At 36.2% G+C, this 17718-nt stretch overlaps 1 protein-coding gene across 2 annotated transcripts in view; it reads left to right on the forward strand.

The window, feature by feature from the left end:
• The window catches only part of Cntln (centlein), a 265324-nt gene that overhangs the window by 41954 nt on the left and 205652 nt on the right, over positions 1–17718 (forward strand). For both annotated transcript variants that reach the window (XM_028753632.1, XM_028753633.1), the window contains exon 3: positions 11317–11401. In XM_028753632.1, coding sequence (XP_028609465.1) covers positions 11317–11401 — 85 coding nt within the window. The remainder of the gene's footprint in view (positions 1–11316; positions 11402–17718) is intronic.

Consider the following 17718-nt stretch of genomic DNA (forward strand, 5'->3'; position numbering starts at 1 on the left):
TCTTTTGCCCTCCTTCCCAGGCCCTTGGGTTGCAGTGCTTGCAGTGGCATGCCACTGCACCCAGCTGTTTTTTATTAAAAGAATTAAAAATTAAAATCACTTAATTTTTCTCAATTCCTTTACTTCCTCGAATTCCTCTCATACTATCCTTTTTCCTTCACAAACAGTGGTTATTTTTTCCTTAATTGCTATTGTTACCGACTATACTGATATACTGGTGTGTTTGTGTGTTTGTTTGTGTGTGTGTGTGTGTAGATATATAAAAACAACTTGTTGAATCAATTTAATGCTACTTGGATATATGATTTCAGGGCTGACCACTTGGTACTGAATAACCAGCTAGGGAGGTCATCCTAGGAGAAGATGATTTCTCTTCTCTTTATGGTAGTTTCTAGTAGTTTTTGCCTGTGGATAGAGCCCTGTGAGATTTCCCCCTTTCAAGTTAGCATGCCTGTTTGTGTTGTATTTTTCAGATGTTCAGGTAGCCATATTATTAAGGTATACCTGGTGAAGCTTTCCTTTTCTACAAGTCACATCTTCACAGTAGATTTCCTGGTCCCCTGCCCTTAAAATCCACCTGTCCCCTTTCTGTGGTATTCTCTGAGTTTTAGGTGAAAAAGTTGTATTGTAGATGTAATGACTGGGGCTGGGTACTCCAAGATACTTGTTCTCTGAATTTTGACCAGCTGTGGTTTTCTATAATGGTCTCTATCTGTTGCAAAGAGAAGTTGCTTTGATAAGTTGCCAGAGCTACACTTAACTGTGGATATAAGGATAAGTATTTAGAATGCAGTTAGGAATTATGCTGATTGAATAAGGTTCTGGTGGTAGGCTTTTCTCTAAGATATATGGCTTCGCTAGGTAGGGTAGTTCATGCTATGCTTTTTATATGGGTTCTGGGGATTCAAACTCAGGTCCTTATGATTGCACAACAGCACTTTTAACAGTAAGCCATCTCTGCAGCCCCAGAAGTTCAACTTGTTTTTGTTGTTGTTGTTGTTATAGTTATAGTTCAAACACATCTCTCATAATGAAGTTATCTGGTATAGATAGTGACGCTCATACCATGGAATTCATTTTTTTCCTTCATTTTTTTTTAAAGTTTAATTCAGCAAGCAGATGGAGCAGTTTTCAGTTCAAGCAAACTTTGTAATGCTTTCAAAGCCTTTAATTTCTTGCAAATTAGAACCTTTCCTTTAGTCAGATATCCATAAACAACTCAAACACCATTCCAGCATACTTGAAATTCATAATAGGTAAGAGAAAAAATTTTCCAAACATTTTCATTTAGCCTTAAGATATGTGTTTTTTTCTTAATAAGGGACTTATGTTCTTGTACAATTTGGATTTTATCCTTGAAAAAGGCATGTGTCTGGTGGAATAGTGATGTTGGTACAAGAAGTAGTCATGCTAAATTAGAGTGATAATGAATAGAATTAAATTGAGAACATTTAGATTTTAGTAAAGATGACCATCTAAATGTTGCAATTTCTAACTATTCAATTGTCATAAATCTTACCTATTAAACAACAGATATTTTCTTTTTCTTTATTTTTGAAATTGTTTCTTGATTACAATGTGATTAATTTTCCCTTCCCTTTCTTTCCTCTAAGCCCTCCCGTATACCCCTCCTGCTTGCCTTCAAATTCATGGCCTTTTTTTCATTAATTGTTATTACATGTATATATGTATATATGTATACATCTATATTCCTATTATATCTGATCAGCCCATATAGTATTACTTATATTATATTTTCAGGGCTTACGATTTAGTTTGAACAACCAATTGGTGTGCTTTTCCTTGGGGAAGATTATTTCTCTGGGATCCTAGCTTTCTTTGGTTGCCTGTAGTCCTTTGTGTCGAGTAGGCCTCATGAGCTTTCCCCCATTCACTTTGGCAAGCCCATTGGTGGCATCCTTGTTCAGCTCATGTTTGGATGGCCATGCTGGTGAGACTTTATTCTTCTGATGTTACTAGGAGCCATGATCTCATAGCAAAGTCCCTGATCCTCTGGGTCTTACAATCTTTCTTTTCTCTCTTGCACAATGTTCCCTCAATACTTAGCATGTTAGTAATTTTTTATGATATCTCAAGTCAAAAATCCAAATATATTACAGTTGTATTGATTAAGTATTTATGTCCTAATAACGTAATGGCCATCAAGAATATATGTGTGAACTAAAATAAAAATACATTTATTTATTGTTAACATAACCATTTCCTAATAAGATGTGTGAATTTGTTGGATGGTGAAAAAATTCTCAATCTATGGAATCACCTGACCACTAATGTTCTTACTTTTGTCAATTTATGGATCACATGACCACTGATATTCTTATGTTTGTCAATCTATGGATCACATGATTACTAAAACTTTTATGTTTGTAAATCTGTAGATCACATGGCCATCAATGTTCTTACATTTGCTTTTCATTTGTTTTAGGTTTTTACTTATCATAACAGCTCTTTTTTTTTTTTTTTTTTTTTGGTTTTTCGAGACAGGGTTTCTCTGTATAGCCCTGGCTGTCCTGGAACTCACTCTGTAGACCAGGCTGGCCTCAAACTCAGAAATCCACCTGCCTCTGCCTCCCAAGTGCTGGGATTAAATATGTGTGCCACCATTGCCCGGCATAACAGCTCTTCTAAATCCCCCATTTCATGATACGCTACCACAAAAGGAATATAGTTCGGTCTACTATTGAAAGTTTATACTTGGTCTCTCTACTACTCTATGCAATCTTTACAGATGTCAAGGTTGCTGGGTATTCCACAATCATTTAAAATATTCTAAAGTGCCATTCTGTCTTTGATACAGTACTGCTAGGAGCATAGTTTGGATGGAATAACTAACAGTTATTTCTAACAGTGTTCTTCCGTATTCTAGTAATATATGGGAGCTGGCATGACTGAGGTCCTAATTTGTGTTCTAAATTAGAGGATCCAGTTTGAGTACCAGAGTTTTCTAAGAAACTGACCTAGGGGCTGGGAAATTGGCTCAGTTGGTAAAAGATTTTGTAGGGGGAAACCTGAGTTGGAGCCCGCTACTCATGTAAACACCTATGGTACACTCTGCAACTCCAGAAGCACTGGAGAAAGACGGAAGCAAATCCTGAGCTTATCCAAATCAGTGAGCTCCAGGTTCAGTGAGAAGCAGGAAGTCAAAACATAAGATGAGCAACAACAGAGGACAACATGCTATGTTGATCTCTGGCCCCTATGCATGTCCACACGTGTAGACATGTACCTGTGTTCACACATATGTATATACAAGGAGGTACATATAGGATATACACACATATACATACTCACATATAAAAGCATAGTAGTGGCAATATAAAATCATATTTTATTGATGTAAATTTCCTATAGAAGAGGTTTAATGAAAAAATTAATAAATAAGTTTACATAATATGTTTACAAATAATCTGGAATATATAGTAATAGCAAACAAAACAATGAAACATTAAATGGGATAAAATGAAGAAATGTATTGCTGTGCAAGATCACAGACATAAGCAGAAAGTGAAAAATGTAAACATACTTCATGTATAAAGCAATATAATTGAAACCGATTTATATTAATGGTTTATTTTGCATCAGACATTGTCTGGTAGTGAATTAAAGAGTTGCTATTGATCTGTTTTTAATCTGTCTATTCAACTGTACTTAACAGTACTTTGAACAAAATTATTTCTTTTAATGCTTCATTTGACAGGAAGTTATTTTCAACTTTACTGAGATATAATTATTGCATATTATAAGGATATATTTGGAGCTTCTTATGATCTTAATTTAAATCATTATAGAACAACTGTGGTCTAGTTTTATTTTTTATTAGAAGCAACTTAGGAGAGGAAAAGGCTCTTTTGGCTTACATTTTCAGGTCACAGTATATAAATGAGGAAAGCTAATGCATGAACTCAATCAAGAACTGAAGCAGAAACCACAGAAAAATGCCACTTACCAGCTTGCTCCTTGTTCATGCTTTCTCATATGGCCCAGGCCTATCTGCCTCAAGACAGGGCCTCCCACAGTGAGCTAGGCCTTTCTTTTCAGTCAATACAATTTCTCACAGACATACCCACAGGCTAATCAGATTCATACAGTTCTTCAGTTGAGGGTTCCCTTCCTTGGTGATTCTAGGTTGTCAGGTTCATAATAAACACTTATCAAGACAAACCACAATGTTAATAGCTTATATTTATCAAGTGTTTGTTATGAGCAATATGTAGTCCTTACTTTTTCTCACATACTACTGAGTGAATTATTTCAATAGTCTTGGAGTAGGTACCTTGATTTCTATTTTCACAGATGTGGTGATTGAAATGCAGAGTGGTCAAGCAACTCGCATAAGCTTAAGAAGCTAATGGTGGAGCTGTGATTTGAAACACTGCAATGGAGATTAAGAACATTTGTTCTTAACCCAAGAGCAGAGTGAGTTTTTGCCTAAATGCTACCTAGCAAGTTAGGAAAAAAAGAGAAGCCAAGTGAGTGGTTTAAAACTTAGATATTTTTAAACCTTTTATTAGTAGACTTCAGAAAAATAAGTTAAACAGAATGTCTTCAGTTTTTAGAAGATAAAACTTTTGTACTTACTTTATTCTGTTTTTGCCACAATTTTATTCAGTATTTAACTAAAATATGTTTTGAGATGAATTAAGAAAATTGGATTTTATCACTGTGCACTAAAGCTGTTGGAGAAGTCACAGTGACTTGGGAAGGGAGCGTAGCTATGCCTTGTCATAATTTTGACCCATAGTATTGCTGGAAATGAAGGATATCCGGCCTTCATCGGCAGGCCAGTGGTCTAGTTTCATTTTTGATACTTTAATAAACAGCATGACTATAGAAGCAACTTAGGACAGGAAAAGGCTCTTGTGGCTTACATTTTCAGGTCACAGTATATAAATGAGGAAACTCCTGTGTCCTCTGTTTCTTAATGAAGCCTTAATTCTTTTTTGTCACTCTTACCCTTCTCTGCAAAAATATTATTTTGCTCGCTATGACTGTCTTGAGGTTTCCTGAAACTTCTATGCTCTTAGGAGGTTTTGATTATAGTGCAGTCTTTGTACCTTATAGTACTTAACTAAAACTTGAAACTTACCCAGAAGTTTTATGTAATGTTTAGTATGTGCAAAGCATTTTACATGTTGCATGTGGAGAGAGATGTGGAGGAAGTTGATTCTGGAAAAATGCTTCTCTTGCATTTCAATGTATGTGTTCTCTGTCAATACTGTTTGGCTTACAGTGCTTGTTAATTACAGGAATATTTTTCTATTATGTAGCTCCTCGTAGAATCAGAATTCTGGAGGTCTAAGGAAGATTAAATATTTATCACAAGGAATTTGAAAGCTGACAGTAGATATAATGGCAGTGTTTACAAGCACAAGCTCTCTAGTCATAATGTAGTCATACTTATTTACACATTGACATAGGAATTGAAATTCCTGTGTATTTCTTTGGCTTTCTTAAAACTTCCTAGGCTTGTTTCCACATATTTTAAGAAAATTTCTCTGTTCTGGCAGCACAATGGCACACACTGTGAATCCACAACCCTTGTGATGGGAGGATTGAACCAGTTCTTATGCATGTTGCCCTGTGGCCCCATACATGGCATGGCCCATGTGTGCCCTCCCCACATGCAAATGAATGTAAAAAGGACTTTTAGAAGGGGAGTAGAGAAGACACATGTAAAGAATTTAATTAAGGTCTTGTCCACTGATAGGTTCTGAAAAACAACAGCCCTACTAAAATGTTCTTACAAATGGTAGAACTTTGTTTCAGGGTGATGTAGGGAGGGCTGTTTTCACTTTAATATGAATGGACATATGGGTAAGAGATTTCTGTATGTGGATATTGCACTCACCGAGTTGTGGATTTGTTTACGGTGTTCTTCTGTTTTGATTCACCCATAGCTTGCTAAGAAATTGTGACCTTTCCAATACTTACTTGTTAAAGGAGCTTCCTAGGCAGTGCTGGCACTCTCCCCAGAGAAAGCGCTTTAGAAGGAAAACAGAGCCAGAATGTGGATATTTTGCTGCCTTTATGAATGAGAAAAATCTAAGATCCAATTTTACAGTTATAAAGATCAGAAAAAATCCACATCAACTTATTTTAATTTGTTCTTATTGTCTGAAAATAAGTTATGCCTAATAACCAGTGGTTATGAGAACTGGCTGTGCCCTGGCCATTTGCTTTTAAAACTTGGTTGGCTAATTGTGTCACTTAGTCAAAACATTCATTTTTAATGCCTTAGTGTGTTTTAGTAAAGTAAAACAAGCATGATTTTGATACCAATGCATGTATAGGAGTTATGATAATGCCTAGCAAATAGTAAGTTTATCATCATTATTATCTTGTGTTACAGTTTAAGTTCATTTTCAGTTTGTTTATATAGAATCTAGTGAAAATCAATTAATACCTTCAGTATAATAGGCTTGCAGGATTTATTCTTAGCCTGTATGATGTTGTTATTGTTCTTTAATATTACTTTTACTTGCATTTACCAGCATTAAAAATGATGTATATTGTAGTCAAATTAAAAAAGTGATGAATCCCAGGTTTTATTTTTTATGTATATATGTTTCAAATTAAGCCTAAGCAGAAATTCTTTTATTTCCTATTTCTTTCTTTATTCTCCTGATGTGTTTTTGTGCAAATATTGAAGATACTGTTTGTTTTCTTTTGTTTGTTTCTCTTTGGGGGGTATGAGTCCTAATATTTTTGAGCTCCCCTATTTTCAACTTCTCTTCTTCTTTATTGGGTCTGGAAATAAAACTCTACCCTAAAAATCAATAATCCTAAGAGGTTCTGCAATAGATAAGGCAATATTTAGTTTTAATTGATATATTTATTTAGGATACATATGCTGTAACCTTGAGATATGTATTTAAAGACTTAACTATAGAAAAATGAGAGATCAGCTTCCATTTTTATGCTTGGAGTTAAAAGCAGAGGAGCTCTCAGAGTGGACTGCTGCCATAATCAGGTTATACCATGTTCTCATCACTCAGAAAAACTCTCTCCTGCTCCATTCCACCCCTAAACACATGGGCTGCACAGCTGCTCTATGGCTGTGTGCTGTCCCATGTGTATTAGGCCCACACAGCCTGCAAAGAGGTTGCATTTTGGAGCATGGTAGTAGCATGGCTGGCTGGAGACCCCAGAAGTGTAGCTGCCAGAATCCTGCCATCTGGCAATGTGGCTGCCTAGGTTCTTCAGCTCAGGGCATGCGTGTATTTTTGCTGAGCCCTTTTTCTGTTGCCACAGCTATGAAGGCAGAGATATGGATGGATGGTCATGGAGCTAGCAGGGAGATGTTTAATTAGAAACACTAGTGTTCAAGGTGAGAGAACATGCAATAAAGTGTGAAAAATGCATTTGAACTTTCACAATAGATGCAAGAAGCTTAACAACATCTTTTAACTTTTATGAAGACCTTTAAATTAAAGAACTGAAGATATGGTATAGACTAGCTATTTTAAAACTCTCACCATTTTAAACATGGCAGAAGGTTATACAAAAGCACACATTTTGTTTTTAAAGAAAAATAATCATGATTGTCCTCAGTTAATGAAAGTTTATTTTCATTTCATTAAAGATTCTCTGAATATTGAATATAATTTAACAGTCCACGGAAAAGAAAAAGTATTATGTAGTTTGCATGTGTGCATATCTGCATATTAGAGCACAAAATATTGACATGATAATTGCAGTCAAGCCTGAGTGAACAGTGGCCTGTGGGAATTCAGCTGGTGTTGTACCAACTGGATGGCTGCTTAGGACACAGTACAAAATGCAAGGTGCAAGTTAGCACTTTATTCAGCACAGGCAGGCATCATTTAAAAGTCCTTGGGGGCAGCCCTGGTGATGTGCAGATGTTAAAACAGCCTGTTCTGAAGCGCTGATATTTCTGAACATTGTAAGAGACTTCTAGGTCTGAGTGAGGAATATTTGCACAATTATTAAAGTCATATAATAAATAATCTTGTCTCCTTTCTTCACAAATGCTGTACGTAATGAGTTGAGTATGCAGAAATACCTGGACATTTAGGTAATAGAGAAGTATAGGAAAGTCAAGAAACACCCATTTAATTTATAATTACAAAACAAAATGTTGTAAGCTTCAATTTTAGAAATGACTTTAGTAGATGAGAGTATTTGCTATATTATTTAGTAATATTTTAAATGTAAAGTTTTGTTCATTTAAATATAAAGCAAGTTATTATTTACTTAAATATTCATCAATTATTTTTAATATCATTGAAAGAACCAGGTATTTTAGACTGATTTTATTTTGTTTTCTACTCTGGACCAACTAGACTGAGCATAGAAAACAAATCAGTTTTTTTTTCATGTGTGAAGCTTATTTTTACAGTCCAAGTTCTGGCTTTCAGACATAAATTTAGACATTAATTTTTAAAACACAAATGTTCTAAAATTTGGTTGTTTAATAAAATATTATATATAAAAGCTAAACAAGTATTAATTAAATGTAACTTTCTACAACATATTATAAGAGGCATCTTGTTTGTATTAGGGCATTTTTATTTGCCAGTGATTTTTGTTGTGGGATAGAACCTGTGTGTAAGATGTTTTACAACTACTTTTTAGTGTTTCTTAGTAGCTCATTCATACATGTCACATCAGCAACTCGTTCTGCATGTCCAAGTCCTGCAAAGCTGAGCATCCATGGCTGAGAGGATCAAGAGTTTGGTAGCAGTTTAAGTCTCATTTCCCTAAACTTCCCTCTTTATCAGTCTTACTGTTTTGGAATTTCAGCATTACTAGAAATTTTGAAAATGAAAAACAATACTACATGTAAAATGTATATTTAAGAGATGCTACATTCAGAAGAGAGAAAACAGTTCAGGTAGCTGTATTTTGTTCTTTATTATTATGTATCTGTTAATTAAGTACAATCAACCTCAGTAACTTTTGCTTTTTAATTTTCTTTGTTTCCTAATTCGTACCAATATCATTATCTCATTTACAGTTAAATGTTTCTTTTAGACTCTAATATTTCATTTTGACATCTCATTAAAAATGGGCTCAAGCCCAGAAAATATGATCCTGTCATATTATATAATATATGGCATGGTCTATAAAACAGTAAAATTTGTTTCTTAATGATTTAGAATAATTTCTCAATTTTTCTAGAGTAGAAAAATGGCAGCAGGTTAGCATGGTAGTCCGTGTGGCTGAATGCAGCAGTGGCGAGTGTTTCCGTGGGCGGTGCTCTTGGGAGAGGTGCTTGGAGCTTTACGCTTGCACATGTCTGACAGGCTTTCCTCACTCCATTTTTCATCCTAGAGAAGTCTGCAGATATTCTTAGCTCGCATCGTTATTGCACATCAGTGGTTCTAATTAGCTAAACAGGAGTCTGTCTCTGTCGTTGATCATCATCAACTCCTTGACAGTGGTTTCTTTCCTTTCGGATCCTTTTAAAATGTCTTGTACATATGTAGACTGTGTAGTAATTGAATTATCTGCATAAGTTGATCACCCTATAAACAATCTTGTTTAGACTATAATTTCTATGTAACAGGTACTGTGCACATATTGCAGAGTTGCTCTGCTGGGAACACTTTATTGTATTGGAAACAATATCCTGTGCCACAAGAAAAGTTCTTGGACTAATTTCCATTAATATCTTGAGTTATCATTTTCTTTCATTTCAAAATTATAGTAAATTTTAGATTTTTTATTAAAATATATCACCAAAGTATAACTTTGAAGTTTACACTTTGTGCCATATATTTAATTTATTATTTATAATTGTATTATATTACCTGGTCTTTTTATAGCCATGTAGATGATTGTCATTGAAGTAGAATTTAGTATGTATCAGAACCACTTGAAATCTTGTGCCTTATAGTCTAGCTATAACAAAATACCACAGACTCATGTGGTTCAAACAGACAAAAACAATGTTATTTCTTACTGTTCTCAAGTTAGCAGATCCAAACATATGGTTCAAACAAGGAATGCTGCCTTTCTCAGTGGCAACCTTTTTGTATGCTCATAAGGTTGGGAGGAGAGATCATGACTTTAGTGTCTTTCTTACAGCTGTTATGATAATGACATATATGTGACACATATGTCATATGACATACATATATATATATGTATGTGTATAAATATGTATATATATATATGCACCTAATTACCTAATTTCATAAAAAGTGTACTACTAGAATTAAAGATACACGTTAACACCAAACCAAACGGTGATTGCAACTCCTCACTTTCTCCAATACACGTGTCATCTGGACAAATTATAAACAGAGAAACTTCAAAATTAAATGCCAACTGACATCACATGTACCTATCTCATCTACAAAATATTGTACCAAACACCTAAGACTACACATTCTCCTCAGAAGCCTTGAAACATCCCACATGTTGTTGGCTGTGGCATTTCTTATCCCTGTGTCAATTCCTCTGCTGCAGTGCTAATAATAGTGATTTGATACATGATAAATTAGTGTGTTAGACATGGATTTCTTTCTTTTTTATGTTTTTTAAAAATTATTCTGTTAAGTATTCCTTCATCTATGAGACCTAGTTAATTATAAAACATTCTCAGCCATTTTTTCTTGAAAATGCTGCTCCTTCATTCCAGGGTTGCAACTTCTGTAATGTTAGGAATAGGTTAGAGTTTCCCCAATAAAACAAAATTCTTTGTTTTGACTGATTTATATTTTTAATGTCATCATTTTCTCTGTAACATCGTGGGTGGGTACCTCATTAATATTGTTCAGATTACTGATTTATTTTGTTTCTAGTTTTTCAAGAATTTAATAAATGAGTAAAACTGATCTTATAACATAAATATGTTATACATATTAAAGATAAAAATATGGAGTTGTCTTCCCCAGTATTGAATACTACCTGCTACAGTCCCCACCTGCTGATAAGATGTGTCCACTAGGTAGCATCAAGATTCAATTATGTTTTACACATTGGTTATCATCTATCTACATGTAGAAATTAAACTGTTTCTAGAAAATGAAATTGTCACAGTTGTCAGCAGTGCTAAGTTGATGTCACTTGCCATATGGTTTCTGATTAATTCTGAGTGAGCTGTTGACACAAGATAATTTAATTATTTATACTTTAAAACTATGTTTATTTGTAGGATGTGGAAATTTAAAGGAGCGGCTATGGCTGGGACAGTGGTAGAGCACTTACTTGGCATGGATGAGCGCCTGGGTTTGATCCTTAGCACCAGGAAATGAACAGCAACACAACAACAGCAATGATTGAATACCTAGAAACGATGACAATTAACTGTGTTTCTTTTGTTTCTAGAGAAAAACAGAAATCTGAAGCCAAAGACAGAAAAGTTCTGGAAATCTTACAAGTCAAAGATGCTAAAATACAAGAATTGGAGCAGGTTGTATTCTGATAAGAATGCTGTGTGAAAGCACTGTTCTGAAATGCCTGTAGCCAATCTTTTACTATTATACCATGTTGTTCCCTACTATTTGTCTTCTAAAGCGATCGGATCTACAACTTGTTCAAGTGCTTAACAAGCTGTTATTTTAAAATAGTATTAATTATTCATTGTTTTATTATATTTTTGCTACATTATTAGTCATGTGTTTCTGATATATACATTTTTACATGGTTTTGGTTATAGAAAATCTCAAGATAATTGGTACTATTATATTTTATCTTTTGAAAATTTGCATTATTAAATTGATACAGACCTTTTATATATAACTTAAATCACACAATTAAAATTTACATATAGTTTGCATGTACTTGTATAATCAGAATATTATTACCACAACAATATATATGCTCTCCCTACACACATTGTTCAGGGCTCCGAGCTCAAAATCTCTTCTGAGAGAGACTCAGTTTATACACTTATCATTAGCACCTGTAAAAAAATAATAAAAAAAAAATTGAAAGAAAAGAATTATAGACTTTTAGTATACAGTAGCACAGACTAAGCATTCCCATTCCAAAATGCAGGGATCGAGTATAGAAAGGAGGGATGTGACTACAGTAATACAAAAATCAGTAGGAAAACAGTAAGTCCTGGAGCTCCGTTCTTGCCATATGGGGCACATGATGGTATGACCTGGGCCCCAAAGGTCTTGGGCAATCCTGTCAACCTCTAGATCCTTGCCATTGGCAGCCCACATGGGCTTTCTGTGTGTAGCTTTCCCGGGGTAGATAGTATGTATTTCTGGCACCTAAACCTTCTTAAGGTCTACACTGAGTTTTTGGTTTTATTCTCAGATTCATGCACTTTCCAGGCTCTTTGGAGGGTATCTTAGTTGCTGTCTGAACAGACACCATGACCAAGACAACTCTTATAAAGTACAACATTTAGTTGGGGCTGGCTTACTGGTTCTAATGTTCAGTCCATTATCATCCTTGCATGAAGCATAGTAGCCTCTAGGCCAGCATGGCACTGGAGGAGCTGAGAATTCTACACCTTGTTCAGAAGGCAAACATGAGAAGCCTGGCATCCTCAGGCAGCTGGAAGGAAGCTTTCAAAGCTCATCCCCACAGCGACACACTTCCTTCACCAAGGGCACACCAATTCCAGCAAGAACACACATCCTAATAGTATCATTCCATGGGCCAAGCATCCAAACACAGGAGTTAATGGGGGGGCAAACCTATTCAGTCCACTACAGGGGGATAGTGGCATTGTTATGCAAAGGTTGGCTTCTTAGCCCTTCCTTTAAAATCTGAGGAAGAACCTGTATGACTCCATGATTCTTGGATTCTATATATGTGCAAAACAATATTGTGAACAATGTTAGACATGTCTCTCGAGCTTAAGCAATAGTTGTGATTTCTTGCATCATGGATGTAGCAGCCCCTGAATCCTAAATGATTGTAACGCAGGGAAACTGTTCCTGCAGTGGTCCTGTCCAAGCAGATGGCGACACAGTTCTTATCCTAAATCTATGTGGTTTAAATGAGTTAAAACCTTTGCAACCTCATCCTGCATTTGGTGGAGCTGAAATATTCCTGGGATGCTGCCCATCTTTCTTCTTGTCCAGTAAAGGATAAAGCCCTGAAAGTGAAGGAGCCCTGTTGTCTTTGGTCTGTATCCACAGGTTCCTTGGCCCCATTTTTCACCATGCTCATTTTGTGGGCCAACTGTAATTCTTCAAATCCTTGTGCTCTCAGTTCTTTCTGTAGGCCTGAATATGAGCAATAGCAATAACCATGCTGCCACCCGTATGCTGGGCGGCTTTGAAACTTCCTTCACCAGATTATTTAGTCTGCCACTTTAAACACATCTTTTCACAAAACTTCAGGACACAAACTACAGACAAACTAAACTCTCTATGAGAATACAACACAGATACCCTCTGTTCAAATTCCAATTTGAGCCCTTGTTTCCATGACACCTCATGAGCATTGTCTTTCTTAGTTTAGCATTCTGATCTGAGTTCTTGCCCAAACTGCTTACAACATTGTAGGTTTTCTGTGGTCTTGTTGTATGACAAGATTTTTCCTAGGAAGTCACAACAGCACGTGTCTACTCACCTCAGATAGGCAGCCCATCACAGACCAAAATATGGACAGCACCAAAGTGCATGTTGGTCACCAATGAGCCTTATCAGGGTTACTTAGAAGAATATAGGCAAAGGATTACTTACAGGAGCAGAAATGACTCAAGCTGCAGCACCAAAACTCATCCCAGCATAAGTGATAGTGCACAAAAGCTAGACACTGGAAAACATTGCACATTGTGCAGGCAGCGCAGTAGAAATTAGTGTTCTTTTCAGGTGGCTCAGTTGGTCTGAGCCTCTTTTAGTCAGCCTGGCTGATATTTCCACTTCTCCCAGGCTGCTCTGTTGATCTCTGCTTCTTCTTTGCAGCCTGGCTTGTCTGAGAGTCTTCTCTGAAACTTGGCTTTTTAAAGATCGACATTGCAGAGTTACTCCGAGCTGTTTATCTTCTGTCTTTAGGAGCTGTCCTATAGGATAGAGTGATTTAATGTAGGAAGGAACTTTTATAGGAAAGTCTACATCTCTAATCTGTCTTCTAAGTACAGCGTGTAAGTTTCTTTTCTTTTTGTCTTTGTTTTTGTTTTTTGTTTTTTTGAGACAGGGTTTCTCTGTGTAGCCCTGGCTGTCCCGGAACTCACTCTGTAGACCAGGCTGCCCTCAAATGCAGAAACCTGCCTGCCTCTGCCTCCCAAGTGCTGGGATTAAAGGCATGCGCCACCACAGCCCGGCTAGTGTGTAAGTTTCATAGTTCATGTCTCCACACTTTTCCACATTTCTCCCACATACTAGTTCCAAACAGTTCTGCCACATGGCCACAGAAATGATTCTATTCCTAGAACCTATTTTCTATAAACTTTCTGGTTACTCTGACAAATACTTAACTAGAACATCTTATGGGTGGAAATATTCACCTTGGTTCAGTTTTGGAAATTTTGGCCCATTTTAGCAAAGAAGATGCGAAAGACACACAGATCACCTTGTGGTGGCCAGGAGGGCGAGAGAGAGAATGATTCCATCTGGGTCTCCAGAATCCGGAACCGCTCCACCCACCTTCAGGGTGGATCCCCTAACTTGAAATGCCTTCATAGACATTGCTTTACCAATGTATGCTCTACTCACTTCCTGGATACCTCTCCATTCAATCAAGTTGATAATCAGGACTAACATATATTGTTAAAACTACATTTGCTTTCATAAATGACCTTATATTTTCCCACTTATCTTTACTAAAGACAATTCACTGGCCAACTCTGTTTTGGCCTAGCAAATATGAATTCTATGAGTTCAGTTTCTTGCAAAAAATTGTTTAATTAAATAGAAAAGAATATTTTATGATTTATTTATTTATTTATTTTTTTGTGTCACAAGCCTTCTAAAAAACTTGATGTGTTTCCTTTCTTTACTGGCACCAGAATGAACTATTCTATAATCAACCTCTGGCATTAGGGAAAATGCATGAATGTAAGCGTCCCTCCTCCCCATCCATATCTGCGCCATCCTGGAGCTTTGGAATCTCAAACTTTACAACAGTCTTCAGTAATTACTTTTAGACTGACAAGGCTCTTCTGCCTCCTGCTGGCTCCTGTGGAGCTCTTGCTCTGGTCTTCTATTCTCAGAAGTCGATTTTGTCTGTGTTTCTTCTCTGTCTCCTCATTTTGGAAAAATACTGATTTGTCCAGAGACCTCAGTTCTCAGATGAATCTAAGAATTGTGAATTTTCATTTTGTTTAGGCTGTTTTTTTGTGTGGATGGAAATAGAGCTTTAGAAATCCTTCGATGCTTGACTAGAACTGGGAAGACCCTCTGTTAATTTTTTGTTGTTGCATTAAATAATATTAAGTAACTTTTCCCACCAGGAGTTATAGTTTGTGAAATACAGTAGCAATTAGAATGACATTTCCCTGATTTCAAGTCTTTATTGTATGTCTAGCCAGATTGATAGAATGTTAGGCTGCATATTTTAGCTTTTATAAATAATGTTCACAGAAGTGAAATCTAATGTTATCACATATATAATTGATAATAAAAACTGCCACACAGTTTCTATTGGTAAGATTGTTACAAGTGAATGGAATGTTCCTTAGTTCAACTCAGAGGAAAACTTATAAAACCTAAAAGTGTAGCTCTCTTTAGTTTTGGGAGCTCTCAGCTCTCAGTGTTGGGAGCGCTCAGCTTTCTCAGTATTGGGAGCATTAATTTGTTTACCTGCTATGAAGGCAAAAGAAGGGAAGCTCCCCTAGCAAAGAATCCACCAGCTGAGTGTAGCTTGTCACTACTAATTATGAAATGAATTATGCTGTGAGACCCTCTTCTTTATTATAGGAAACAACATGCCTTCTGATAAGCAAGCATACTACAGTTAGTCAAGTGCTGACTGCTCCATAGCACTGTACCTCTCTTCCTGCCTTCTAGGAAGTGCAGAGAATGGAATGTTGGTTTTCAGTTGTGTTTAGTTTCCTTACCCCTCCCCCTCTAGTCTTTATCACTGTGCTAGTTGTAGTGGTTTCATCACTTTCTGCGTGTTATTAAAGCTCTTGCTTTCATTTTGAAAGAGGTTTTTAGTTAATAGTAAATTAACTGTACTCCAGCACTGCCTAGTAGGGTTTTAGGCTGTATGCTGTTCCTAATCCATACTTACTCTATAGGCTTCTCCTGACCATGACTTAAATTATTCATTTCTTGGCTTGTCTATAATAAATTATTTGTTTCAGACATACTTTGCCTTGTTGCCCTTTATGCTTTATGGTTCCTCTGAGTTCTGTTTGCTATTTTAGTAGGAACCGATGTCAGACTATTAGAAATTTACTGTACCTAGAAAGATTGGCTGCAAAAGTTTCATAAAGCAAAATTTAAAAATTGATTGTAGCTGCATATACCTGTACTTCTTATTTAAATTAGAATTTTTCATTGGGAAATATTTTTAATATTTCAGAATTATAAAAGTTGTAGAGTTTATGAACCTTCTGTAATGATTATGCAATAGAATATCACATGCCCAACCTATTATCAGAATGTGATAGTTTGAGCTAGACAATAACCAACCTTTGTGTTTTTATTTATGAATTCTGTCTCTGCTTTTAAATCTTACTAACTCATACAAATGCCAAACTTTAAATAGGAAGTTTCTCACAGATGAGCTTGCCCCTCATGTCCTTCATGTTGTTAGTACCTGGTAGTGTTTAGCTCTCTGCCAAGAGAAATCCTTGGTATGCATCCCATTTTAGGGTTTGAACCGATTCCAGAATAGATGAAGGATTCTATTACTCCTTTTGAAGGATAGGCCTATAGATGTTTTTATTTCTGAAGATATTTAAAGCTTATCATCTTTGAATGTATAGTTCTTGTGGATATGGGTTTTCTATTAGAATTTGTGCCTATCTTTTGGTATGTTCTATTTTGTTTCATTTTCTCCAAAATACTTGGTTTGATGACTAAGTTGATCTAATGATCAAGTCTTAGATTGTACTCTTGCCACTACAATTCCTTCCTAGGGGAGCCATAAGCAATGTTCATTCCACCTCCCAAAGTTCCAGTGATAAATTAAGGCAGGGTTCTACCAAACAAAGTTTATTCTGGGGAGCCAGTGAGTCCTTTGGGTTTTTTTATAGACAAAGTGAGTGGTTACTTACAGGGGTGTGGGTATTCCTCCCCAGAAGACTGTACCTGCAAAGATTTTACCTAGCAGACACAGTGTTTTTTTTTATGGCCATACAGATGGAATTCCCTCTCCTAGATTTCCCTGGCCTATATACTTGGCTCTCCCTGAGGCCATGTGCAATTAAGGCAGAGTTGTACATAAGAGAAAGGCCTCATGATCCTCTTCAAACCTCCAGAGGGAGGGTGGGGCAGTCAGCAAGCCCAGCAGGGATAGTCATGTCACAAGCAGGCTCAGTTGACCACTCCAAGCTGGCAGTTCCTGGGCTCAGAGGATAGTCACACACAACTTGATAGTTTGAAAAACCTCTACTTAAAAAGTAGTATTCACTCATTTGTATCTGGAGACATGATTAAGAGTGTTATAACTGCATTGTCTGTGTTCATCTTTCCATTAAAACTGAACCATATAGTGAGACAAAGTGGATATATCACAGTGTGTTCATAATGGAACCATGTTTTCCACCAGAGTAATTAGATTACAACTATAGCTATCTACATGGATGGATTTGGGAGAACATATTGAGCAAAAATAGCAAGACACAGAATATGTATAGTATGATTTAATATA

The sequence above is a fragment of the Grammomys surdaster genome, unplaced genomic scaffold (genome assembly GCF_004785775.1).
Source record: "Grammomys surdaster isolate TR1022 unplaced genomic scaffold, NIH_TR_1.0 125951, whole genome shotgun sequence".
NCBI lineage: Eukaryota > Metazoa > Chordata > Mammalia > Rodentia > Muridae > Grammomys > Grammomys surdaster.